We start from the raw sequence: 24,843 nt of genomic DNA, 5'->3' as shown, positions 1-24,843 counted from the left end.
TTTTCGAGGTGCTTCGCCAGACGAATTTCCCTATGGGCTTCCTTCGCAAGACGAAAGCCCATAGGGAAATCTCCGGGGACAGCGGGGAAGCGCAGCGTGTCTTCCCCACTGTCCTCGGACCTCCTCCGAAGGCTGGCGGTGGGGCGGAGAGACCTTCTCCCCCCGCCAGCCTTCGGAAGGCTGCTCCGAAGGCTGGCGGTGGGGCGGAGAGACCTCCTCCCCCCGCCAGGCTTCGGAAGGCTCCTCCGAAGGCTGGCGGTGGGGCGGAGAGACCTCCTCCCGCCGCCAGCCTTTGGAAGGCTCCCCCGAAGGCTGGCGGTGGGGTGGAGAGACCTCCTCCCCCCGCCAGGCTTCGGACGGCTGTTCTGAAGGCTGGCGGTGGACCGCCAGCCTTCAGAACAGGTCCAGGGACAGAGGAGAAGCGCAACGCCCCTTCCCCTCTGTTCCCGGACCTGTCCTGAAGACTTGCGGTGGGAGGAGGGTTTTCCTTCCCACCACCAACATTCAGAATGCTGTTCTGAATGTTGGCGGTGGGGAGGAAAGCCCTTCTCACCGCAAGCCCCGCAAGCTCCGGGAACAGAGGAGAAGCGCAGCGCGCCTTCCCCTCTGTTCCCGGACCTGTCCTGAAGGCTTGCGGTGGGGAGAAAAGCCCTTCTCCGCACCGCCAGCCCGGCAAGCGGTTTCCATAGGAACGCATTAATTGATTTTCAATGCATTCCTATGGGAAACCGTGCTTCGCAAGACAAAAAACTCGCAAGAAGAAAAAACTCGCAGAACGAATTAATTTCGTCTTGCGAGGCACCACTGTATTGCCTAAGTTTCTGTATCCATTCTTCCTTTACTGGGACTTCTGCTTCTTTCCACTTTGGGGCAAGTAGCATTCTTGCTGCTGTAGTAGCATATGTAAATAAATTTCTGTACAATTTAGGTAGTTTTGTCCACAAAAATACCAAAAGAAAGACTTCTGGGTGGTTGTTTTTTTAAATAAAACTTATCCTTTTCAATTCATTGTATATCATTTCCCAGGAAATGGGAAATTGAGTGGCAAGGACTCTGTTTGGTCATGTTGCTAGTGTGAAAGGAATGAGATGCTGGTGACAATAGAAATTTTAAAAATGTGAAATGGAGTTTCAGTTTTGAGAGGCCTCTCTTCCCAGTTCTTCCTCCTCAGTAGCCTCAGAATGGGAAGGAAGGGATCTGTCTTTCATAATAACATAATAATAATTTATTATTTATACCCCGCCCATCTGGCTGGGCTTCCCCAGCCACTCTGGGCAGCTTCCAACAAAATATTAAAGTACAGTAATGCATCAAACATTAAAAGCTTCCCTAAACAGGACTGCCTTCAGATGTCTTTTTAAAGTCTGGTAGTTGTTGTTCTCTTTGACATCTGGTGGGAGGGCATTCCACAGGGCAGGTGCCACTACTGAGAAGGCCCTCTGTCTGGTTCCCTGTAACTTTTCTTCTTGCAGTGAGGGAACCGCCAGGAGGCCCTCGCCAGAAGGCGTTTACGGCTTTAAAGGTCAGCACCAACACTTTGAATTGTGCTCGGAAATGTACTGGGAACCAGTGTAGGTCTTTCAAGACTGGTGTTATATGGTCTCAGCGGCCGCTCCCAGTCACCAGTCAAGCTGCCGCATTCTGGATTAGTTGTAGTTTCTGGGTCACCTTCAAAGGTAGCCCCACGTAGAGTGCATTGCAGTAGTCCAAGCGAGAGATAACTAGAGCATGCACAACTCTGGCGAGACAGTCTGCGGGCAGGTAGGGTCTCAGCCTGCGTACCAGGTGGAGCTGATAAACAGCTGCCCTGGACAAAGAATTGACCTGCGCCTCCATGGACAGCTGTGAGTCCAAAATGACTCCCAGGCTGCGCACCTGATCCTTCAATGGCACACTTACCCCATTCAGGACCAGGGAGTCCTCCACACCCGCCCACCTCCAGTCTCCCAAAAACAGTACTTCTGTCTTGTCAGGATTCAACCTCAATCTGTTAGCAGCCATTCATCCTCCAACCGCCTCCAGACACTCTGATTCCTTCACCTGCTACCCACACTCCTCTCCTCTCCTGAGCGATGGACCTGATTCTCCTCAGGCCGGACCTTCCCTGCCTAAATATTGCCTGACAGGCAGTTCTCCCTCCTCCTCTCCTGCTTTGTTATTAATTTTGAGGCATCTGGAGCTCCCCTTTCCAGCTGCTGCATACTTGTCATTTGGAGAGCTCTTCCTGCTCCCTCTAGCACTGGTCCAGATAGCACTGCAAATGGTCCTGTGGCAAAGTTTGTCTGTTCTTTACTCACACACCTGCTGGCTGGTTTGAGGGCGGAGGATCCCAGGCAGTGGGTGATAATTAAATAAATGTGCCCAAACGTATTTGGGAATTGTGGAGACAGAACTACCTAAATTGTACAGTAATACCTCTGCGAACATCTGGCTTGTCTAGCGTCCATTCCGGCGAATGTGCGCAGCAAACCCAGAAGTACTAGAATGGGTTACTTCCAGGTTTGCCGCTTGCACATGCACAGAAGTGCTAAACTGTGCTCCATGCGCAGACGCTGCGCTTTGCCCTGCGTCCTTTTCGGCTAGCGGCCGGGGCTCCAGAATGGATCCCAGTCGCAAAACAAGGTACGACTGTATAGAAATTTATTTATGTATGCTACTGCAGTGACAGGAATGCTACTTGCCCAAAAGTGGAAAGAAGCAGAAGTCCCAGGAAAGGAAGAATGGATATGAAAACTTGTGGAATATGCAGAAATGGCGAAACTTACCGGAAGAATAAGAAATCAATATAACAAACTTTTTGTAAAAGAATGGAAATGGTTTATTGAATATCTACAGATCAATTGTAAACAGATAAGAACATTGGCAGGATTAATGTAATAACCTGCAGTTTTATATGAGTACAGAGGTACCTCGGGTTAAGAACTTAATTTGTTCTGGAGGTCTGTTCTTAACCTGAAACTGTTCTTAACCTGAAGCACCACTTTAGCTAATGGGGCCGCCTGCTGCTGCTGCTGCTGCTGTTGCGCCGCCGGAGCACGATTTCTGTTCTCATCCTGAAGCAAAGTTCTTAACCTGAAGCACTATTTCTGGGTTAGTGGAGTCTGTAACCTGAAGCACCACTGTATATATTTGCAATAGATAAATAAGCAGAAGATATTTTAAAAATAATTTTAAGGAACTGCAGAAAAGAGGGGGAAGGAAGTCAAATTTTGAAATGTTAAATTGATTGTAAAACATAAAACATAAAAAAAGAAATAAATGTGTGCCACAGGACTCTCACTCCAAACCCTGCCCCTCTGTTACGTGCTGAACCCAAATCTTCTCCAGAGAGATTTGGGGGAGCACAGGGGAGGGGAGAATCAGGGGAAAGTCACGTAGTACAAGCAGAAGTTTTTCCACTTGTGCAAATGCTTCTTGGTGCTATGCTGAACACAGCCCAATGTTCCATAAAGAACAAATATTTTTGTAAATGATATTTCAATACTTCTTTGGCAAGGTGTGCTAGCAGATCACTCAGAGGTTCATCATGCTCCCTATGAAATCATTCTTCTCTTAAGGTAGAAAAACGACTCATCTTTCTCTGGTCTAATGTTGGAGGTTGTGAAACCAATTTGCTTACATATGTGTCGCCCATCATGGCCCGCAGGCTAGACAGAATATTGGCAACCTAAAATCAAGCCTCATCCTTCTCTTGAAAGATCCCAGCCTACAAGTTTGTAAAATAATGTCTTGGATGAATGAGGGTGTCACCTGTCCCTTTGGGGCCCTGAGTTCAAGTGAAGCCAGCAGTAGCAATGTGTTGACCACCTGTGCTGATCATCAGGACCCTGATCCGACCTGCTCTGGCAGGCTCTTACTCCCTGGAAAACCATAGCGGTGTCTGCTGTGGAACCACCACTATTGACCGGCCCACCTTGATTCCTCTCCCACTAAATGTACAAGACTTCAAGCCCAGTTACATGAAAAACACACGTTTTATATTGTCCTGGGTGCTATATAAAATGTTTCTCTTGTATGCAGGGTCCTTAATGCACTGGGCCTGGAAGCGACATCGATAGCTGTCATGGGGCAGAGTGAATCAGAGCCACAGGAGGAACAAGAGGTAACATCAAAAAACAAGAGAGAGACATTGCACACACTTTTGTAAATCAAGAAAATCTTTAATAATAATAATAATAATAATAATAATAATAATAATAATAATAATAAAAGAATGGGCTAGAGCTGTTCTGCTTTCCCACCTGCAATTTGCCCATCCATTCTTTTTGCAGCTTTCCTTTATCCCTGTTAAGTTTCTGTTGCCATACAGAGAAACAGCTTTGCTTCTAGACGGAGATGTTCTTTTTGCTTGTTGGTTGGCTCTGTTCTTTTGAAGACCTTGGGAATTAATGGTACCCTAGTTAATGACTGAATGAATGAATGGGACGCGGGTGGCGCTGTGGGTTAAACCACAGAGCCTAGGACTTGCCGATCAGAAGGTAGGCGGTTCGAATCCCCGCGATGGAGTGAGCTCCCATTGCTCGGTCCCTGCTCCTGCCAACCTAGCAGTTCGAAAGCATGAAGTGCAAGTAGATAAATAGGTACCACTCTGGCAGGAAGGTAAACAGCGTTTCTGTGTGCTGCTCTGGTTCGCCAGAAACAGCTTAGTCATGCTGGCCACATGACCCAGAAGCTGTACACCGGCTCCCTCGGCCAATAAAGCGAGATGAGCGCCGCAACCCCAGAGTCGTCTGCAACTGGACCTAACGGTCAGGGGTCCCTTTACCTTTTAGTTGCTGTCAAAGGAACGTTTCTTGTGTGAGCTGAATGGAAACTTAGGCGTGACTGCTTGAAACATAATCATTTTTATATAATAATTTTTATTAGTTTTCAATTGCAGTCCAATAATAGCCTCCTTATAACAATGTCAAATTATAATACAATTACTAATACCAATCATTCAAATACCAAATTATATAATTTAGATGGCCCCCCCACCTGCTAGAACTGATGGTGTGATGATTTTCTTTATTTCTGCGTTCCAAAATCTTATTAATTTCGGTTACATTCCAGTCAAAATAATATTTCCATATACAGCAGCTGCAATATTAATAACATATTTGTGTTCACACATTAAATGATTTATGAAGCTACAAGTGAGGCACTCTAACTATATCCTTGAAACACCCGCCACAACCTGGCCTATACCCGCTGCCCCAGGAAGCCCTCTAATCTCTTTCCCCCTCCTCTGCGTTGGAGCCCTCCATCCTTGATCCTGCCCTTCGGTGTCTGCTGTGTTCTCTCCCACTGCAGGATGCAACCCTGACCGCTGTACTTTCCAACGTCAAGCTCTTTGTGGCAGATCAGCTGCAGGCCAGCATGGTGAGTAGAAAGGGGACAGAGAACACTTTTGGGGGTCTGCCTCGGGGAGGTATGCGATGGGTGCTGCCACCTGTGGCACACCTGTACAAAACCGCCTCCTAGCACAGACACCAGGAAAGCTTGGTCTGTGCTTTCCTGCTGCCAAGGACAGACACCTCTTTGCATGGGTGTCAAACTAAGTGGGGAGGGACACACACTGCTAGAGGATGGGTTGTGTAATTCTGAGGAAAGGGATCTGTTTCTTCAGTCCTTCGGAAAGGCTTCACCTCCTCACCTTATAAGGTAGATGTGGGAACTGTCACCATATTTGCTCTTGCATGATAAAAGCAAAGTGCCACTCCTTTGTTTGCTTGTTTTATCTTGCTTCTCTGAGCAAGTTGGTGACCCAACCATTAACGCCTAATCGAAGTCCAATATAAAAGCAACCAATAAAAATAATCTCAGAGTAAGCCACTTGAAGCACCTCAGAAAACAGCCCTGGAATAAGCCAGATTTATTTATTTATTGAAATATTTTTTTATTTGATTTTACATATATAAAATTATAGCAATACAACCATACACATCAACGGTTGAGAGATTTCTCTGAATGTCTGGACTTCCCACCTTCCCCCTCCATGGGTCCCATTATCAAACCTTCTCTACTGCATCTTTTTCAATAGTTCATCTTTGCTAAAACGCCATTGTCTCCATAGTTCTTACTACATTACAAGTGTTATTGCAACCCTGCTAGTGTTTTCATCTGCTTACAATGGTCTCCAAGATAAGGAATAAGCCAGATTTAAACACACTTCAATCAGCAACATCTGTTGCTGAGAATTCAAAGCCTGTCAAAGCAGTATAATCTCAGATACCTTCCTATAAGCAGGAAGAGAAGAAGATCTCTGAATTGGGGGGGGGGGCGTCCCACAGTGTTGGCTTGCTAAACACACAGCAGCTAGATTCTGGGTGCCGAGACGGGCGCCAGAGGCTTGTTTCGTTGCATTTAGCAGCAGCGTCAAAAAAACAGACTCGCCTCGTTGGAGGCTAAAATTATGCCCGTTTAGTCACAAAATTATTATCCTGCTATTGCATTTTAAAGGCAGTGAAGAGGTTTGGACTGGTGAGCTTCGCGGTCCATGTGGCTTCCTAAGTCCAATCGCATTCTGGCTCTCCAGGGCAGGTGGATGTTAAAAGCAATTATCTCACACACCCAAACCCACTTTACCTGTAAATTCCAGTGATGGGCAAACCCCTGGGGCCACACCCACGACAGATAATTGACAGCTGCCTGTTCAAGGTTGGAATCTTCTATGCATCGGCCCAGAACAGTAGAGCCTCTTGGGCTGTGTCTCTGCACAAAGGAACGGGGCTGCCCTGAGTGACTCCCACAGTAAAGTGATTCAATGGCCGGGCACAGAGTGCCAGCCTGCCACCTTTCCAAGCAGACCATAACCCACACGCCAATTTGGTGCTAACCCTTCCCCACAGGTGCTGGGTGTCATGATAGGAGTCGGGCTCTCCGTGCTGCTTGTTGCCGCCTTGATCCTGGTGCTGATCCGCCGGTTCCGCCTTCAGAGTAAGTTCCTATGGGGCTGTGGGAAGTGGGCGCGCCATGCCAGTGGGCAGCTTTTTTGCCAAGGTGGGGCTGGGCCGGGCCTGCTGACCTGACCTGATCTTTGGTCTCCTCCTTCCTCCCTTCCCTGCAGAGGTCCAGGCCCAGGAACAACCCAAATATCGCTTTCGCAAGCGGGACAAAGTGTTGTTCTACGGGAGGAAGATAATGCGCAAGGTAATTGGAGGAAAGGGACAGGACCCACAGAGTGTGTGTGTGTGTGTGTGTGTGTGTGTGTGTTTGGCATGGAATTGTTGTGCTGGAGTGGTAGAATGACTTCTTTGAGATGAATTGGTTGACTTGGGAATGGAGAATTATGTGGCGTCTCAGCGAATGGCTTCTATGCATCCCGAAGCTCACTTGGGGTCGGTCTGTCTGGGCCGGTCACTGACTCTGGCCCTTCTGCTATTGCTTATAATTTTTATTAAATTTTCTGTTTTCCAATTTAAAGTATAGTCCCACCTTGGATCCTGAACGCCTTGCGAGTCAAACGTTTTGGCTCTCAAACGCCGCAAACCTGGAAGAGAGTGTTCCGGTTTGCAAACATTCTTTGGAACCCAAACGTCCGACAGGGCTTCCGATTGGCTGCAGGAGCTTCCTGTGGCCAATCGAAAGCCGTGCTTTGGTTTCTGAATGTTTTGGAAGTCGAATGGACTTCAGGAACGGATTCCGTTTGACTTCCGAGCTACGACTGTACTCATTTTTACATCCTTAAAATATCAGTGACTTCCCTTCTTCTCCTTCCATGGTTCATATTACATATCATAAATTCCTGCATATTTTACAAAAACGATACAATTCATTATTCCATTATTACATCCATCATAACTTATTTACACTGCTGAATTTATCTTAACGCTGTCAGTTTTTTTCAACTGTACACAGTTATTTCCCATCTATTTAATAAACGTTTCCCAATCTTCTCTAAACGTCTGTTCTTCTTGTTCTCTTATTCTATATGTTAAGTCTGCAAGCTGCGCGTACTCTGTCATCTTAAGCTGCCACTCTTCTTTGGTTGGGACCTTGTTCATTTTCCATTTTGGGGCTAACAAAACTCATGCCGTAGTAGTGGCTTATATAAATAACCCTTTTTGACACCTGGGAATTTCAGTCTGCTTATTCAGGAAAATATCTTGGACAGTGAAGGCTTTGGCAGGTGTGGGAGCAGGGACTGTTGAGGGTGTTTGTGTGGCTGGGCCAGGATCAGTCCCTTCCTGTTGATATTCATCCTGTGGTTCCCAAGATACCTGCCCAAGGGGAGAAGCTGATATGCAAAGTATGGCTCTTGGGAGGGTAACCTGCAGCCTTTGTTGAGGTGCCTTGATCCTGGCTAGTAAATGTGTGTAACAAAAGACCGACAGCAGGTATATAGGCCTGGGTGGCTGCAGGGTTCCTTCTTCCACTTACCACATTTCCTTTCTTGCTAGGTTTCTCAATCCACTTCCTCTCTGGTCGACACCACCATGTCTGCTTCCCGTCCGCGCATGAAGAAGAAGCTCAAGATGTTGAACATTGCCAAAAAGTGAGTCGGTCAGCTAGAGCAGAAAGCATGCACATGTCAGGGAAACAAAGGGCCATATTTGGGCAAAGTCTAGCTCAAGCATAGGAAAACACGGCCCTCCAGATGTTTTGGGACTACAATTCCCATCATCCCTGACCACTGCTCCTGCTTGCTAGGGATCATGGGAGTTGTAGGCCTAAAACATCTGGAGGGCCGAGTTTGCCTATTCCTGGTTAGCTGCTGCATTCTGGATTGCTTGTAGTTTCCGGGATACCTTCAAAGGTAGCCCCACGTAGAGCGCATTGCAGTAGTCCAAGTGGGAGATAACTAGAGCATGCACCATTCTGGTGAGGCAGTCTGCAGGCAAGTAGTTAACCTGCACAAACACACAAATTGGGTCCTTCTTCGGACATGCCTCTGTATCCCTTCAAGTTCTGCCTCTTTGCTTCCTTCACCTGTGAGGACTAGAAACTTGAAGAGAGAGGGAGAGAGAGCATGCATCATGAGCCTTGAAACTTGCAATGTTGTTTATTCCTAAGTGGGCACAGTGAACTCGGGGCAGGATAGCAATATAGAAATGAAACAGAGGACCTGGTGTGAGGGAGGGAGTGAATCCAGTGCCTCTTTTAGGCCTTTAAAACTGTGGAACGCCCCCCCCCATCAGATGTCAAGCAAATAAGCAGCTCTCCTGTTTTTAAAAGACATCTGAAGGCAGCCCTGTTTAGGGAAGTTTTTAATATTTAATTCTGTATTGTTTTTAACACTCAATTGGGAGCCGCCCAGAGTGTCTGGGGAAACAGCCAGATGGGCGGGGTATAAATAAATTATTATTTATTATTATTATTATTAACTGGCACATTCCCCCGAAAGCCAAAATGAGCATGGAAGGAAGAGGGGTGTATTAGTTGCTTATTTGCTTGGGGAATACAGTCATACCTCGGGTTACAGATGCTTCAGGTTGCACGTTTTCGGGTTGCGCACCGCGTCGAACCCAGAAGTACCAGAATGGGTTACTTCCGGGTTTCGGCGCATGCACAGAAGCACTAAATTGTGCTTTGCGCGTGCGCAGAAGCGCCGAATCGCAACCCACCTGTGCACAGACGTGGCACTGCGGGTTTCAAACACTGCGGGTTGCAAACGTGCCTCCTGCATGGATCACGTTCGCAACCCGAGCGCCCACTGTAGAGGGAAGGAGGGAGTCTCTGTCTTTATTTGCAAGAACAAGAAGCTGGTTGGTTGGTTGGTTGGTTGGTTGGTTGGCTTCCTTCCATCCCTCTGAGGAACCTCTGCCTTTTCCTCCCTCCGCTCAGGATCCTGCGTATCAAGAAGGAGCTGCCCACCCTTCAGCTGAAGGAGCCGCCCCCCTCCGTCCTGGAGGCCGATCTCACAGAGTTTGACGTGGCCAACTCTCACCTGCCCTCCGAAGTGCTCTACATGCTGAAGAATGTGCGGTACGTGGCGGGGGGTTCAGGTTGTGACCTGGATAGGAGGTCAAGGGGGAAGCCACAGGAAGTTCAGTGGTACCTCGGGTTACAGACGCTTCAGGTTACAGACTCCGCTAACCCAGAAATAGTACCTTGAGTTAAGAACTTTGCTTCAGGATGAGAACAGAAATCGCGCAGCAGCGTGGCAGCAGTGGCAGGCACAGCCATTGAACAGAGCGTGCCTCTGCTTTGCCACAGAGTCAGGATCCTGTTGCCAGGCCACAACCCTTCACCAGAATGTGGGAAGCCAGATGATGATACAGTTAACAAAATTAATAAGAATATGATGGCGGTGGGGAAGGTGATGCTTTTGCATGCATGCTTCAAGCTGGAGAGAGGCCGTTTTTCAGCTTTTGCCAAAACGCTTCCCAATTTGAGGTTGCTGAACAGGCAACTTGGTGCCCTCCTCATATTGTGGACAACTCCCATCAGCCGCAGCCAGCAAGGGATTATGGGAGTTGTAGTCCAAAACATCTGGAGGCCACCATCTTGGCTACCCCTGAAGTAACAGCTACATCTCCAGCTTTCAAGTTTCCCTGCATTGTTTTCCTTGGCGTAGATCTGAGCAGTGTCGGTTCCACGCAACATTTGGGGCGGCCATTTACTAGCTTCTGCCATTCTTCTTCTTGCTGCTTCTGCTACTCTCAAGAGACTCCAATGACCTGGTTTTTAGAACAGTACACAGAAATGCCTGTCAGGGAAGGGAGGGAATTCAAGCAAATTGGATTGCTGTGCGTGGGGAATAACAAGAATTAATGTTCCTAACAAGTGGCCTTTGTGCACATTCACCACACCTCATAGAGGATGTGCATATAGCCTCACCGTGAAGAGGAAATTGTGCCTGGGGAACAGGTTGCTAAATCCTCTCCCCAGCTCCTTGGCTTTGCTGCTGCTGCTGCTGCTACTGCTATCCTTTTTTTAAAAAAAAATTAATTATTATTTTTTCAATGCAAAATGACAACAAAAATTACAAACATCGAATCCAAAATAAAGCAGTACAAGCAAGCAAAACAAAAAAACAAAACAAAAAATCCCCACATCTACAAATAAAACCATATCATCATTCTAATCGTTACGTACGTATACACATATTGACTTATTTCCTTTGTTCTAAGACCTCAAAATTTTTACTCTTTCTAAATTGTGTCTAATGTAGATTACCTCTATCTTTATACTTTTTGCACCATTTATCTCTTTCTTTAACCCTGCAAAGCTTCATTCGTTACATACCGATATACTTACTCCAGAACAATGTTTTTTCATATACTCTTTAGCACATCCCCATTCTTTTAATAATTTTTGGTCCAATTGTCCGCTTATGAATGCTGTGAGTCTTGCCAGATGTATATATTCACAAAATTTAATTTGCTGTTCTTTCATTGATGGAATTTTTCTCCCTTTCCAATTTTTTGCTATGAGCATCCTGGCAGCTGTTGTCACATAGAGGAATACTTTCCTTTGATTGTCAGGAATATCGTTTGTGATTATACCTAAAAGGAATGCCTTGCTGCTGCTATCCTTATGGGTTTTGCAGCCAGCCCAGAGCAAATAGCCAACATCGTTATTATTATTATTAGTAGTAGTATATTACCCTATATCTGCAGATCTCAAGGTGGTTCTTAACGCAAAATCACAGTATAAAAACACAGACCATGTAATAAAAACAAAAACAACCCAATAATTCCCCATGTCCACAATAAATTTTAAAAGGGCATTGGGTGTGAATCAGCCAGAAGCCTAGTTGGAGAGTAATGTTTTCGCCTGGTGTCTAAAGGTGTATAATGAAGGCGCCAGGTGAACTTGCCTGGGGAGAGCATTCCACAGACAGGGAGCCACTATAGAAAAGGCCCGTTCTCGTGTTGCCACCCTCTGGACCTCTCAAGGAGGAGGCACACGATGAAGGGCCTCAGAAGTTGATCTCAGGGTCCTAGTAGGTTCATATGGAAAGAGGTGGTCCTTGAGGTATTGTGACCCTGGGCCATTTAAGGCTTTATAGGTCAAAACCAGCACTTTGAACTGGGCCCGGAAACTAATCGGTGGCCAGGGCAGTCAGACCGGGATCGATATAATATGCTCAAACTGTCTTGCTCCAATGAGCAACTGAATTCTGATGTTTCTGAACTAGCTGATGTTTCTGAACCCTCTTCAGGGGCATGGCGTGGTGCAAGGAGAGTGTTGTGGTGATGGTGCCCTCTTCCTTCCTCGCAGGGTGCTAGGCCACTTTGAGAAGCCTTTGTTCCTGGAGCTGTGCAAGCACATGACCTTCCAGCAGTGCCAGCAAGGCGAGTATGTTTTTCGCCCGGGTCAGCCTGACACCAGCATCTACGTGGTCCAAGACGGAAAGCTGGAGCTCTTCCTGTCTGAGCAGGTAAGGGCAGTGGGGAGCTCAGTCGGGCAACATCAGGAAACTCCATGGGGACGATTCCATAGCTGTGCATGGCTATGCGGCTCAGAGTGCAAGAGTTGGGCATGGCCTGGCGATCGTCACGGCAAGGAACGAACAGAGCTGCACAAGACCCATTGGCACAGTTGCATGCAGCTCTTGTTCGTTCCAGTGGGGCTTATGCGGGAGACCTTGATTGCGGTTCCTGCAAAGGATGACGTGGGGAGGGGTGCTCTGTTTGGGTCTGGGCGCGGCTAGCCAATTGCAAATGTCTTTGTTTGGTTGAAGAAGACAGAGTCGCTACCAGAAAAGAATGGCAGATTAAGTTGATGGAAAATGCCGAATGGGCAAAATGCCGAATGACTGGAAGAATCAGAAATCGGGAAGACCAACATTTCAATAAGGAATGGGGAACATTTATAATTTATCTTAAAAACCATTGTAAACAGTTAAAATTGTTAGCATGACTGGAATAACACTTGTACAGCCGTACCTCGGAAGTCGAACGGAATCCATTCTGGAAGTCCATTCGACTTCTGAAATATTCAGAAAGCAAGGTGTGGCTTCAGTTTGGTTTCCAATTGCGCAGGCGCACTAGAAACAATAGCGGAAGCCGCACTGGGCATTCAGCTTCCGAAAAAACATCCAAAAACCAGAACACTCACTTTTGGTTTTTGATCATTTGGGAGCCGGCATGTTCGACTCCCAAGGCTTTCGGGAGCCGAGGTACGACTGTAGTTTAATGTTGAATTTTGGACAGAATGGAGATGTAAAAGATTTGGATTATTATAAAAGATGCAGGAGGAAATGATTAACAATAGGACCCACAGAGGGGAGGAGGGAAGTCCAGGAGATTCCTTGGAGTCTTGTTATAAATTGGATATGTGATTGTAAAACTTGGATTTGAAAACCAAATAAAGAATTGTTTTTTAAAAAATTAAATCTCTTTGTTTGATTCAGGATGGGAAAGAGACCCTTGTGAAGGAGGTCTTTCCGGGTGACAGCGTACACAGCCTCCTCAGCATCCTGGATGTCATCACGGTAGGATCCTTGTCCTCCTCAGCCTGTTAGAATCCTAGATAGGGAAGGGGCCTGCAAAGCCATCTAGTCTGGCCCCTTCCTCCACGCAGGGTCTGCAATGCAGGATGCAACCACAGCATCCCAAGCAAGAGACCCCATCCCTTGCTGAGGCAAGTCTGTTCCCCTGTCAGACAACTCTTGCGGTTACGAAGTTCCGCCTCGTCGTCAGCCTAAATCTGCTTCCTTGCCATTTCCACCATGTGGCTCCAGGCTCCACATTCTTCTAGTTGTGGGCTCCAGCCTCATTGCTCCTTCTCCCACCTGTGCCACTCCCTCCCCTGGCTTGCCCCACGGGATGAGCTAAAGGTAGGGACCGATTCCTAGGCTAGCAGCAGCCGAGGCACCATGATCTCTTCTGTGTCATGGAACTGGTGGAGCAGAAGGATCCAGGTCTGTTTAAGCCCAGGGGTGCTGAGCCATGGTGCTGCAGCTGTTGCTAGGCTCCACTTCCCATCATCCATGACCATTGGCCGTGCTGGCTAGGGTTGGAGTTGGAGTCCAACGACACTTGGTGGGGCCCCACAGGTTCCTCTCTCCCCCACCACTTCCCCGTTTTAAGCATCTGGCTATTGATATTTTCACCCCCTCCCATTGCAAGAATCTCCTGATCTGATGTTTTGAGAAAGGAGGGGGTGGAAACTACTCTTCTCTTCTTCCTCTCCTGCCTGACTGCGTGTGTGGAGAGAGTCTTATCTATGTAGTGACTAGATGGCTGAGTGGGAGCTGTAACACTCATGCAAGCCAGTAGTTCTTTAATTTGTAGTAGCTATTAGAAATAAAAGCAGTTGTTCTTCACAGCTAGCTTCCATGTTATTTATACTCTGCTGAGTCTGGTGCTCGCAATTCACAGTTGTGAGTCCAGTGCACTGAGACCTGCTTTCCAGGATTGGAGGGTCTCTGAAAGTGCTCCAGTTGCCTAGCCCAGTCACTGACATCGGTTGAAAGGCGTACTGACACTGCCTTCTGACAAAAAATGCATGGTTGTCTAGGAAGATGGGCTCTTTGGAGCGGCGGGTGTGGGTCGAATCAGGGGCCAGCCCCCTTTTGTTCTAAGATTGGTTTCCCAACAGGGTCACCAACGCCCGTACCGGACAGTTTCTGCACGGGTAGCTGAGGACTCCACAGTCCTGCGTCTGCCAGTGGAGGCCTTCTCGGCTGTCTTTGAGAAGTACCCTGAGAGCCTGGTCCGGGTGGTGCAGGTGAGTGCCCTGCCCATTGCTTCACTGTCTCCAGAGTGGTCTCTCCTTCTCTGCCCCCCGTCCTTCTCTCTGTGTGTGTCTCCTCCCCTTACTTCTGCACCTCCACCATCTCTGTTCTCTAGTCTGTGGTTGTCAGGGACTGGGCAGAGGAGGAATGGTGGAGACCACCTCCCCAGCTTGAGCAGGGAGGAGGAAAAGGAAGACTGTTTAGATATACAACTGGGGTTTGCGGGAGGTCGCAGCTCAGAGGCAGATGAGGGGGAAAGCTGGGGAATAATGGAGGAGGAAGAGGAAGATGCACCAAGAAGGTTACAGCCAACGGACACAGTGTCTTTAGAAAGCATTCCAGGCCCTCCATCTCCCAGAACCCGGCGAGCCTTGAAAGTAGGAGAGCAAAGAGCTCAAAGACAGAGGGCACGTAGCAGCACCCGTAGAGGAGATGATGAGAATGATGAATGAGGAAGTGGGAGAGACGGGGTGGAGATTCACTCGGGACAACGCCATTATCCCAGAGGTTCTATAGCCTCTCTCTGTAAATACTGAATAAAAAGCGGACGGTAAGAAACATTTCCTTGTCTTTATACGTTCCTGGGCAACCAGCCGGGAGTTGCTGGCAGCAGACTGACACTGGTTCATGCATTTGGCCTGGCCTATATGTACAACAGTTGACCTCCAGATCGTGTTGTTGAGTATATTCCACATACTTGCCATGGGTGGGGGTTGAATAGGGGTTTCTGGGATGTTTGTGTGTCTTTGTGTAAGTCATTGACTCTTCCCATGATTGGCAGAAGCAGGCCACGAGATGATGATGATGGTGATGATGATGATGATAAAAATGGATGGGAAAAGAGGGTTCATCCCCCACTTGTCACAATCTTCAGAACACCGCATCTCTGAAAGTGTTCAGCCAAGGCATGCCCAGGAACTTAACAGCTGCTGGAGGCTTTTATCCTTTGGGGGGGGGGGTTGTCTTCTAGGCATACAAATGCCATTTGGATTTATCCAATCCAAGGCAGAATTGTGGGGCTCAGTCTTTTTGATAACCCGAGCAGCTTCCAATTCCTCGAAAGATGCGGTGGTGGAGAAGAGAGGTTTCTGAAACCTCCTCGCCAGTCCCTGCTACAGAGAACGCCACAAGCTATGATCGGACTGAAGCGACCCTCGGACAGAGAGAATTGAAAAGGGAATTGAAAAGCTCCCCTTGCAAGGAAATTGTGCAACTGACCTGCCCTTCTGCCTCTTTCCCTTTCAGATCATCATGGTGCGCCTTCAGAGAGTCACCTTCTTGGCTTTGCACAACTACCTTGGCCTGACCAATGAGCTTTTCAGCCACGTGAGTTCCTGTCCTAACCCATTCCACCTTCTCTCCCCAACCCTTGTCCGGCTGGAATCTGCTTTCAGAGTGGGAAGCAACCGTACCTGTTCCCTGAGCATGTGCAGAACGCATCCCACTTTCCCTCTGCTGTGTTAGGGGTTAGGGCCTCTAAGCTAAGCAAAAGGCTTTGGCGGGCAGCATCTCTCCTCCACTACCACCCCCTTCAGCCTTGCTTATGTGACGACGACAACAACAACAACAACAACAATAATAATAATAATAATTTATTATTTGTACCCCACCCATCTGGCTGGGTTTCCCCAGCCACTCTGGGCGGCTTCCAACAAAGATTAAAAATACATTAAAATGTCACACATTTAAAAATTCCTAGAACAGGGCTGCCTTCAGATGTCTTCTAAATGTCAGGTAGTTGTTTATCTCTTTGAAATCTGATGGGAGGGCGTTCCACAGGGCGGGCGCCACTACCGAGAAGGCCCTCTGCCTGGTTCCCTGTAGCTTTGCTTCTCGCAGTGAGGGAACCGCCAGAAGGCCCTCGGCACTGGACCTCAGCGTCCGGGCAGAACGATGGGGGTGGAGACGCTCCTTCAGATATACTGGACCGAGGTCGTTTAGGGCTTCAAAGGTCAACACCAACACTTTGAATTGTGCTCAGAAATGTATTCAGACAAACATGACTGTGTTCTCCATCCCCAGGAGATGCAACCGCTGCGGCTATTCCCCCAGTCGGGCCACACCTCTCGTACCAGCCCCGTCCGACACAGCAAGCGTGTCATTAGCGCCTCCTCCATTGAGGATGCCAAGGATAGCTCTGGAAGGCAGGGGGAAGCTTCCTCAAGGGACCAAGGTAAGGGAATTTGACGCGTGTGCATCTGACTTGTCCATGGGGAGGCTGTGGGTGGGTCCTCTGTTTCCAGAGAGCCTGGTGCTCTGCAGGCCCCAACCGCTAAACATTTAGCTCATCCCCAGCTTGACTTTCAACTTCCCCAACGCAGATGAGGCGAGGGAGGTAAAAACAAAGGATGCCGCCTCCGACGTGGATTTAGCTGTCCATTCCAGGGGAAGGAAATAAGGGCTGTTCTTGGAATCAAAAGTGGAGCTCAGGGGAGACAAGTTTGGGTTGTCAATTTTCTGAGCAGCGTGAGCCTGCCCTCTTGTCTACTGTGCCCCAGACAGCTGTATTTTACTCCTTCCGAGCAGGCAGAAATTTAAGCAGTTTCTCTTTGGTGCACCAATGTTTGGGGCAGCAAAGAAGCTTGGCTTCTGCCTCCAGTGGTTTCCCCTCACTATGGCACCACAGGAGCTGGCAGGGAGGCTGTGATGCCACTGACGGCCTCTGCAGGTCTCTGTCCAAGTTACATAGCAGCTGGGAGAGCAGCACCCCACATTGTCTCTGCTGATTCTCCCCTCTTCGCTGTCCTTCCTCCTTTCCCTGCATACTCTTGGCCTTGGCAGGTGGATGTATCTGTCAAGGCTGGAGCCAGATACAGGTCAGCGCTAAAAGAAGCAGATCTCCGTTTTCCGTGAACTCTTTTCTCAAGGAACGAACATACACTTGGCCTAGTGGTCTCAGCAACACTTCCCAGTAGGTCTTGCCCCTATGGAGCAGTTGCCAGGACTGAAGGTCCCCATATTCTGCCAGCATTAAGGCTCCTCCTCTTCTGAGTGCTTCCCAAGCAGTCTCAAAATGCTTCTGCGCACCTCTGGCCTCTGCTCCATTGCCATCCTTATCCTGCGCATTCTTGGAGACCAGTGGGGAAGGGAACGTGTCGCAGCAGGAGAGGGGAGACTCCCTGGAGTCTTCAGCAGTCTCTTGACTGCCCTCCTCTGCTTCAGCCTCAAAGTCTGAACTGCTCTCTGTCACAGGTTCTTCCTGCTCACTAAAGCCTATTGCCCCTTTGGCTTCTAACACCACCTCCCACAATCTTCTCCCTCTGACTGCTTCTCAGTGTCCTGACACCAATCCCCCGGCTCTGAGCCTTCCTCCTCTGGGTGTTCCCTTCATCCAGCCAGTCACTGACAGTATCTGAGATGGTTATCCCTGGGCAGAAATGTCCCCGGGAATGATTTTGTGGCACATGTGAGTTTGGGGGGTCTGGGTGTCCCTCTCATGGATGTGAACATCCCGCTTGGACTACTGCCGTGCGCTCTATCTGGGGCTACCTTTGAAGGTGACCCGGAAACTGCAATTAATCCAGAATGCGGTAGCTAGACTGGAGACTGGGAGTGGCCGCCAAGACCATACAAAACCGGTCCTGAAAGACCTACATTGGCTTCCAGTATGTTTCCGAACACAAATCAAAGTATTGGTGCTGACCTTTCAAGCCCTAAATGGCCTCGGCCCAATATACCTGAAGGATATCCCCATCATTCAGCCTGGATACTGACGTCCAGCTCCAAGGGCCTTCTGGCGGTTCCCCCACTGCGAGAAATGTACAGTGAACCAGGCAGAGGGCCATCTCAGTAGTGGTGCTCACCCTCCTATCAGATGTCAAGGAAATAAACAACTATCTGACTTTTAGAAGACATCTGAAGGCAGCCCTGTTTAGGGGAGTTTTTAATGTTTGAAGTTTTATTCTGTTTTTAATGTTCTGTTGGGAGCCGCCCAGAGTGGCTGGGGAAACGCAGCCAGATGGGCGGGGTATAAATAAAGAAATTATTATTATTATTATTATTATTATTATTATTATTATTATTAACATGAGGTGCCCACGTGTCTCCTGGGCCTGGTGAGTGACAGCCTTTTATACTGCCAGGTGACCCGTTGAAAGCAGGTCTGCTGGAACCTCCCGCAGCCCCGCTGCTGAGTCGTTGCATCTCCATGCCAGTTGATATCTCAGGTATGTCTCTCTCTCTGCCTTGACCACCTTCTGCCTTCCTGTGGAGATGCAGCATCCACGGGCCTTGGGCTCAGTCTGCTCCATTTCTCTGGTGTTCTTTCCTCACCCAGGGATCCAGAGGGGGCCCCGCTCAGATTTTGACATGGCCTACGAACGAGGCCGCATCTCAGTGTCCCTTCAGGAAGACAGCTCCGTCTCGCTGGCCGGCTTCGCCCGGGTGAGTCTCTGGCGATTGGAATGCTCTGCTGGTGCCTTTGGGATCCTGCCTCTGCCCTAGATAGATACACAGCAAGGGAGGGAGTTGTTATTATTATTATTATTATTATTATTATTATTATTATTATTATTATTTATTTATACCCCACCTTTCTGGCTGGGTTTCCCCAAGATGGAGCCTGTCAGGTGGTGATGTGTGGTTGTAGTCTCTCAGTCAGATAACTTCAGGTGAGAGGGAATTAGAGCTACCCTGCTTTTGTAGAAACTCTTGCATTGTTTTGTTTTTCTTATTGAGTCAATAGCAACAACCAAAGTGCAAGCATATGACAAAAAGAAGCAGAAATTTCAACCAGAAAGTATCAGAGCCTAGAAGGGCAAAAGGAGAAATTGGGAAGACCAATTTTTTAACTAGGAATGGGGGAAAATTATCTTAAAAGCCATTGTAAACAGCTAAAATCATTAGTAGGATTGGAATAACATTGTAGTTTATTTCTGGATATAATGGAGATGTAAAAGATTTGGATTATTCTAAAAGATGCAGGCGGAAATGGTTAATGAAAGGACCCACAGAGGGGAGGAGGGAAGTTCAGGAGGTTCTTTGTAATCTTGTTTTTATGTTGGTTGTTGGATAATTGATTGTAAAACTTTAAATTGGAAAAGTAAAAAACAAACAAACCCAAGGTTCCAGTGTATTTATACAGTATATAAAAAGACGGGTTGTGCCTGGTGGAGATGGTGGGTTTCTTTCCTTTCCCTCTCGCGGGAGCCTTCCTCTCCGGTAGCTTCTTTCCCCCTCTGTCCCCTACCTGACCTTACCTTGTCACCATCCTTGGCAGTCGACATCCCATGAGCCCCGGGAGCGGAAGTCTGTGACGGTGGAGGAACAGCCGTCTGGGATCTACCACTACAACTACTGCGAGGACGACTCTGCAACGGGCGACTGCCCATTCGGCCCCTACCAAGGATGCCAGACAAGCGCCATCTTTGAGGCTGCCAAGCGGGAGCTGGTCAAGCTCATGAAGATTGAGGTAGATGCTGTCTGGGGTCCCTTACGTCTCATTCTGCATGGGAATTGGTTATTTTCCAAGTTCACATAATTTTTTATTAGTTTACAATTACAGTACAATACATACCTCTGGTTATGAACTTAATTCGTTCCGGAGGTCCATTCTTAACCTGAAACCGTTCTTAACCTGAGGTACAACTTTAGCTAATGGGGCCTGTCGCGCCGCCGTCACACAATTTCTGTTCTCATCCTGAGGTAAAGTTCTTAACCTGAGGTACTACTTCTGGGTTAGCAGAGTCTGTAACCCTAAGTGTAACCCGAGGTGTTTGTAACCCGAGGTACCTCTGTAAACCAATAATAGCCTCATTTTAACAATGCCAAATTATAATACAGTTCCTAATAACAATCATTCAGATGCCAAATTATATCATTCAGCCCCACCCCACCCTGGCATGCTAGAATTGATGGTTGGATGATTTACTTTATTTCTGCGTTCCAAAATCTTATTAATTTCAATTACACTCTGGTCAAAATGACAATCCCTTATACGACAACTGCAATATTAACGACTTCCATTCGTACTGACACATTAAAACAGGGGTCAGCAAATTTTTCAGCAGGGGGCCGGTCCACTGTCCCTCAGACCTTGTGGGGGGCTGGACTATATTTTGGGGGGGAAATAATGAATGAATTCCTATGCCCCACAAATAACCCAGAGATGCATTTTAAATAAAAGCACACATTCTACTCATGTAAAAACATCAGGCAGGCCCCACAAATAACCCAGAGATGCGTTTTAAATAAAAGCACACATTCTACTCATGTAAAAACACTCTGATTCCTGGACCGTCCAGGGGCCGGACCTGGCTCCCGGGCCTTAGTTTGCCTACCCATGCATTAAATGATTTATAAAACTACAGGTGAGGCACTCAAACTGTATCCTTGTTCTTCCTGTGTGTGGCAATTATTCTGTCCTTGATGTTTCTTCCTGTCCTTGTAAAATACAGTGGTACCTCGCAAGACGAACGCCTCGCAAGACGGAAAACTCGCAAGAAGAAAGAGTTTTCCGTTTTTCGAGGTGCTTCGCCAGACGAATTTCCCTATGGGCTTGCTTCGCAAGAAGAAAGCCCATAGGGAAATCTCCGGGGGCCCCCTTTTAAAGGCGGGCGGCAGTGAGGGAATCCCTTGGACCCCCGCCGGACTTCCCGAAGCTCTTTTGAAGTCCGGTGGGGGGAGAAGGGCTTTTCTTCCCACCGCCAGCCTTCAGAACAGCCTTCTGAAGGCTGGCGGTGGGAAGAAAAGCCCTTCTCCCCCCGCCTGCCTACAGAAGAGGTTCGAGGAAAGAGGCGAAGGAGCGCTGCCCCTTCACCTCTGTCCCCGGAGCTTGCCGTTCTCCCCCGGCCTGCCTTCAGAAGAGGTCCGGGGACAGACTGTCCCCGGACCTGGTCAGAAGGCGGTCTCCATAGGAACGCATTAATTGATTTTCAATGCATTCCTATGGGAAACCGTGCTTCGCAAGACAAAAAACTCGCAAGAAGAAAAAACTTGCGGAACGAATTAATTTCGTCTTGCGGGGCACCACTGTACTATGTCTATCTTTTCCCGGTTGTTGCTGTTCTCCATCACGCCTTGGGCAGAGCTATATCCCACTGTTGTTTCAGAAATTCTTGATTGCTCTGTTTTCAAGGCCACATAAGAGGCTTCTCATCATCAGTGGCTAGTTTTGTCCCGTTACGTCCCTGATTTCCAGTTGCTGGGGATCACAAGTAGTGAGCTCTCTCTACTTGTTTGTGCAGAGGCTTTTAAATATATATTTCATATATATTTTAATGTTCATAGACTGAGCTTTTTGGGGGGGATGCAGCAAGGCGTTATACAACGTACAAAATTACAGTACAGTGGTGCCTCGCAAGACAAAATTAATTCGTTCCGCAAGTTTTTTCTTCTTGCGAGTTTTTCGTCTTGCGAAGCACGGTTTCCCATAGGAATGCATTGAAAATCAATTAATGCGTTCCTATGGAGACCGTCTTCAGACCAGGTCGGGGGACAGTCTGTCCCCGGACCTCTTCTGAAGGCTGGCGGGGGGAGAAGGACTTTTCTCCCCACCGCCAGCCTTCAGAACAGCCTTCTGAAGGCTGGCGGGGGGGAAGAAAAGCCCTTCTCCTGCAGCCAGCCTTCAGAAGAGTTCCCCAGGGCTGCCTAGGCTGAGGATAGCAGCCTGCTGCCCGGCGTGAGGGGCGCTCTGCTTCAGAGCGCCCCTCGCGCGGGGCAGACATTCGCAGCTTGGGGAGCCCTGCAGGACTTCCCCGCAGGGCTCTCCAAGCTGCGGATAACAGCCTGCTGCCCCGCGCGAGGGGCGCTCTTAAGCAGAGCGCCCCTCGCGCGGGGCGGACACTCGCAGCTTGGGGAGCCCTGCAGGACTTCCCCGCGGGGCTCTCCAAGCTGCGGGTAGCAGCCTGCTGCCCCGCGCGAGGGGCGCTCTTAAGCAGAGCGCCCCTCGCGCGGGGCAGACATTCGCAGCTTGGGGAGCCCTGCAGGACATCCCCGCAGGGCTCTCCAAGCTGCGGATAGCAGCCTGCTGCCCCGCGCGAGGGGCGCTCTTAAGCAGAGCGCCCCTCGCGCGGGGCAGACATTCGCAGCTTGGGGAGCCTGCAGGACTTCCCCGCGGGGCTCTCCAAGCTGCGGATAGCAGCCTGCTGCCCCGCGCGAGGGGCGCTCTGCTTCAGAGCGCCCCTCGCGCGGGGCAGACATTCGCAGCTTGGGGAGCCCTGCAGGACATCCCCGCAGGGCTCTCCAAGCTGCGGATAGCAGCCTGCTGCCCCGCACGAGGGGCGCTCTTAAGCAGAGCGCCCCTTGCGCGGGGCAGACATTCGCAGCTTGTCCCCGGAGATTTCCCTATGGGCTTTCGTCTTGTGAAGCAAGCCCATAGGGAAATTCGTCTTGCGAAGCCGCTAAAAATCGGAAAACCCTTTCGTCTTGCGGGTTTTTCGTTTAGCGAGGCATTCGTCTTGCGGGGCACCACTGTAAAAGGAATTTTAAAATCAATTTTAAAAACTGGTTAGGAAAAGGAACTTAAGGTTTCAAAGGCTATGCATCTTTCCATCAGTCAGTTGTTAATCCCACACTGTCTTCCTCCTACCTGTAAGAAGTTGGTTGTGGATTTGTTGGCGGCAGGGCCCATTATTTAATCCTCCTTAATGCAGAAACCTAAATTTCTGACATGCGGTTGAATCACTCCCACAAAATACCGACAGTCTGGAGTCACTCAAGAACCGCAGTTGCAAAACTCGTAAAAGCTTGATTGTGAAACTCGTAAAAGAATAATTACGTTCTGATCTACACATTAGTCTGGGAGGTGCCGATCAGGTCAATTTGCATTGAAATTAACAGAAATTACATGCGCTGTAAATTACATGAACAATTGGGGTCAGGGCTTACATCCAACTGCTTTAAGGTTCAGAGCCTCTTGAGGCCTGGAAAGGAGCCTTGAAACAACTGCAGTCCCCAGGGTCTCAGAGGTGAGCCATGATAGCTAGACCGGTTCCGTATTAGTTTCATTTCTTTTCTTTTTTTAAAAAAAATGTTTATTACTTTTAAAAGAAAATAAAGGGCAGAAAAAAAGAAAACAAAAAAGAACGAATGAAACAATACAATATATAAACAATACAATACATAAAAACAATACAATAAAAACAATACAATACAAAAACAATACAATATATATAACGAACCTTCCCCTAACTTATCTTTCATTTACTTGTTTCCTTGACCTCCTCGCACCTCCCCTTTTTGTATACTAGTTCAATTATCTATCTCAGCAAATCCTTTCCATCTTTCCCAATTTTTTATCCTCTAATTTATCTTAATATAATATGACTTTACCTTTCCTCTTTTCCTCCATTAACAATCTTTTTTTCTTACCTATTCCTTTATGACATTTCTGCTAAAGCCACATAACTTCATTCCATCCTCCTTCTAACATTCCTTAATTTTACAATATTTCTGTAAGTAGTCCTTGAATTTCTTCCAATCTTCTTCCACCGACTCTTCTCCCTGGTCTCGGATTCTGCCGGTCATTTCCGCCAGTATTAGTTTCATTTCTTGGGTTGATGTTTCTTCTCCTGTGCTTGGGTTGAGAGCCAGTGCAATGTTCACCTGTCACGATCAGGCCTGGGAATTTTCAAGAGTGCTGATTTCCTCACCTGGCCCAGCAAGTTGTTTCCCTTCTGGGAGCTCAGCTACCCCACATCTGCCACCGCAGGAGCTGGGCTCTCCATGGGCCTGGACACGCTGAGGACCTGGCTTCTTTGCTGGCCTTGTTCCTTTTGCTCCACCGGGTGTTGGAGACCCTGGCTCCTCTTCTTGGACTTCCTCCATATTTGCCACTGGGTCCCCGGAGCACAGATTCACACAAAGTGGCAATCAACCTTGCAGGATTCAAAAGGATTTATTTGAAATGCATATGCAGGACTAAGGCACAGCGCGATAAGCTCGCAATCTGCACACCCAATTCTGAGCTTGTCAGCTTTTTATACCCCTTAGAATGCATAGACAGGTGTTCACATGTAAAACATGTGATTTACAGTGGTGCCCCGCAAGACGAATGCCTCGCAAGACGGAAAGCCCGCTAGACGAAAGGGTTTTCCGTTTCTGAGTTGCTTCGCAAAATGAATTTCCCTATGGGCTTGCTTCGCAAGACGGAAACGTCTTGCGAGTCTTGCCATTTCCCCCCCCCCCGCTTTCCCCCCCTTTTTCTAAGCCGCTAAGCCGCTAATAGCCTTTTAGCAGCTCAGCCGCTAAGCCTTTAATAGCCGCTAAACCGCTAATAGCACTAATCCGCTTAGCCG

General features: G+C 48.3%; 1 protein-coding gene across 5 annotated transcripts in view; it reads left to right on the top strand.

Moving 5' to 3' along the window:
- PNPLA6 (patatin like phospholipase domain containing 6) overlaps nucleotides 1-24,843 on the top strand; it is an 85,432-nt gene that overhangs the window by 12,379 nt on the left and 48,210 nt on the right. For all 5 annotated transcript variants that reach the window (XM_053371351.1, XM_053371349.1, XM_053371350.1 and 2 more), the window contains exons 2-15: nucleotides 4,021-4,102; nucleotides 5,293-5,361; nucleotides 6,831-6,918; nucleotides 7,049-7,131; nucleotides 8,382-8,476; nucleotides 9,766-9,906; nucleotides 12,148-12,307; nucleotides 13,283-13,363; nucleotides 14,473-14,601; nucleotides 15,854-15,934; nucleotides 16,631-16,781; nucleotides 18,691-18,774; nucleotides 18,885-18,991; nucleotides 19,827-20,018. In XM_053371351.1, coding sequence (XP_053227326.1) covers nucleotides 4,064-4,102; nucleotides 5,293-5,361; nucleotides 6,831-6,918; nucleotides 7,049-7,131; nucleotides 8,382-8,476; nucleotides 9,766-9,906; nucleotides 12,148-12,307; nucleotides 13,283-13,363; nucleotides 14,473-14,601; nucleotides 15,854-15,934; nucleotides 16,631-16,781; nucleotides 18,691-18,774; nucleotides 18,885-18,991; nucleotides 19,827-20,018 — 1,500 coding nt within the window. In that variant the 5' untranslated portion in view covers nucleotides 4,021-4,063. The remainder of the gene's footprint in view (nucleotides 1-4,020; nucleotides 4,103-5,292; nucleotides 5,362-6,830; nucleotides 6,919-7,048; nucleotides 7,132-8,381; nucleotides 8,477-9,765; nucleotides 9,907-12,147; nucleotides 12,308-13,282; nucleotides 13,364-14,472; nucleotides 14,602-15,853; nucleotides 15,935-16,630; nucleotides 16,782-18,690; nucleotides 18,775-18,884; nucleotides 18,992-19,826; nucleotides 20,019-24,843) is intronic.

This window comes from Podarcis raffonei, chromosome 17, assembly GCF_027172205.1.
Source record: "Podarcis raffonei isolate rPodRaf1 chromosome 17, rPodRaf1.pri, whole genome shotgun sequence".
Taxonomy (NCBI): domain Eukaryota; kingdom Metazoa; phylum Chordata; class Lepidosauria; order Squamata; family Lacertidae; genus Podarcis; species Podarcis raffonei.
This window is presented reverse-complemented; position numbering and strand designations above follow the sequence as displayed.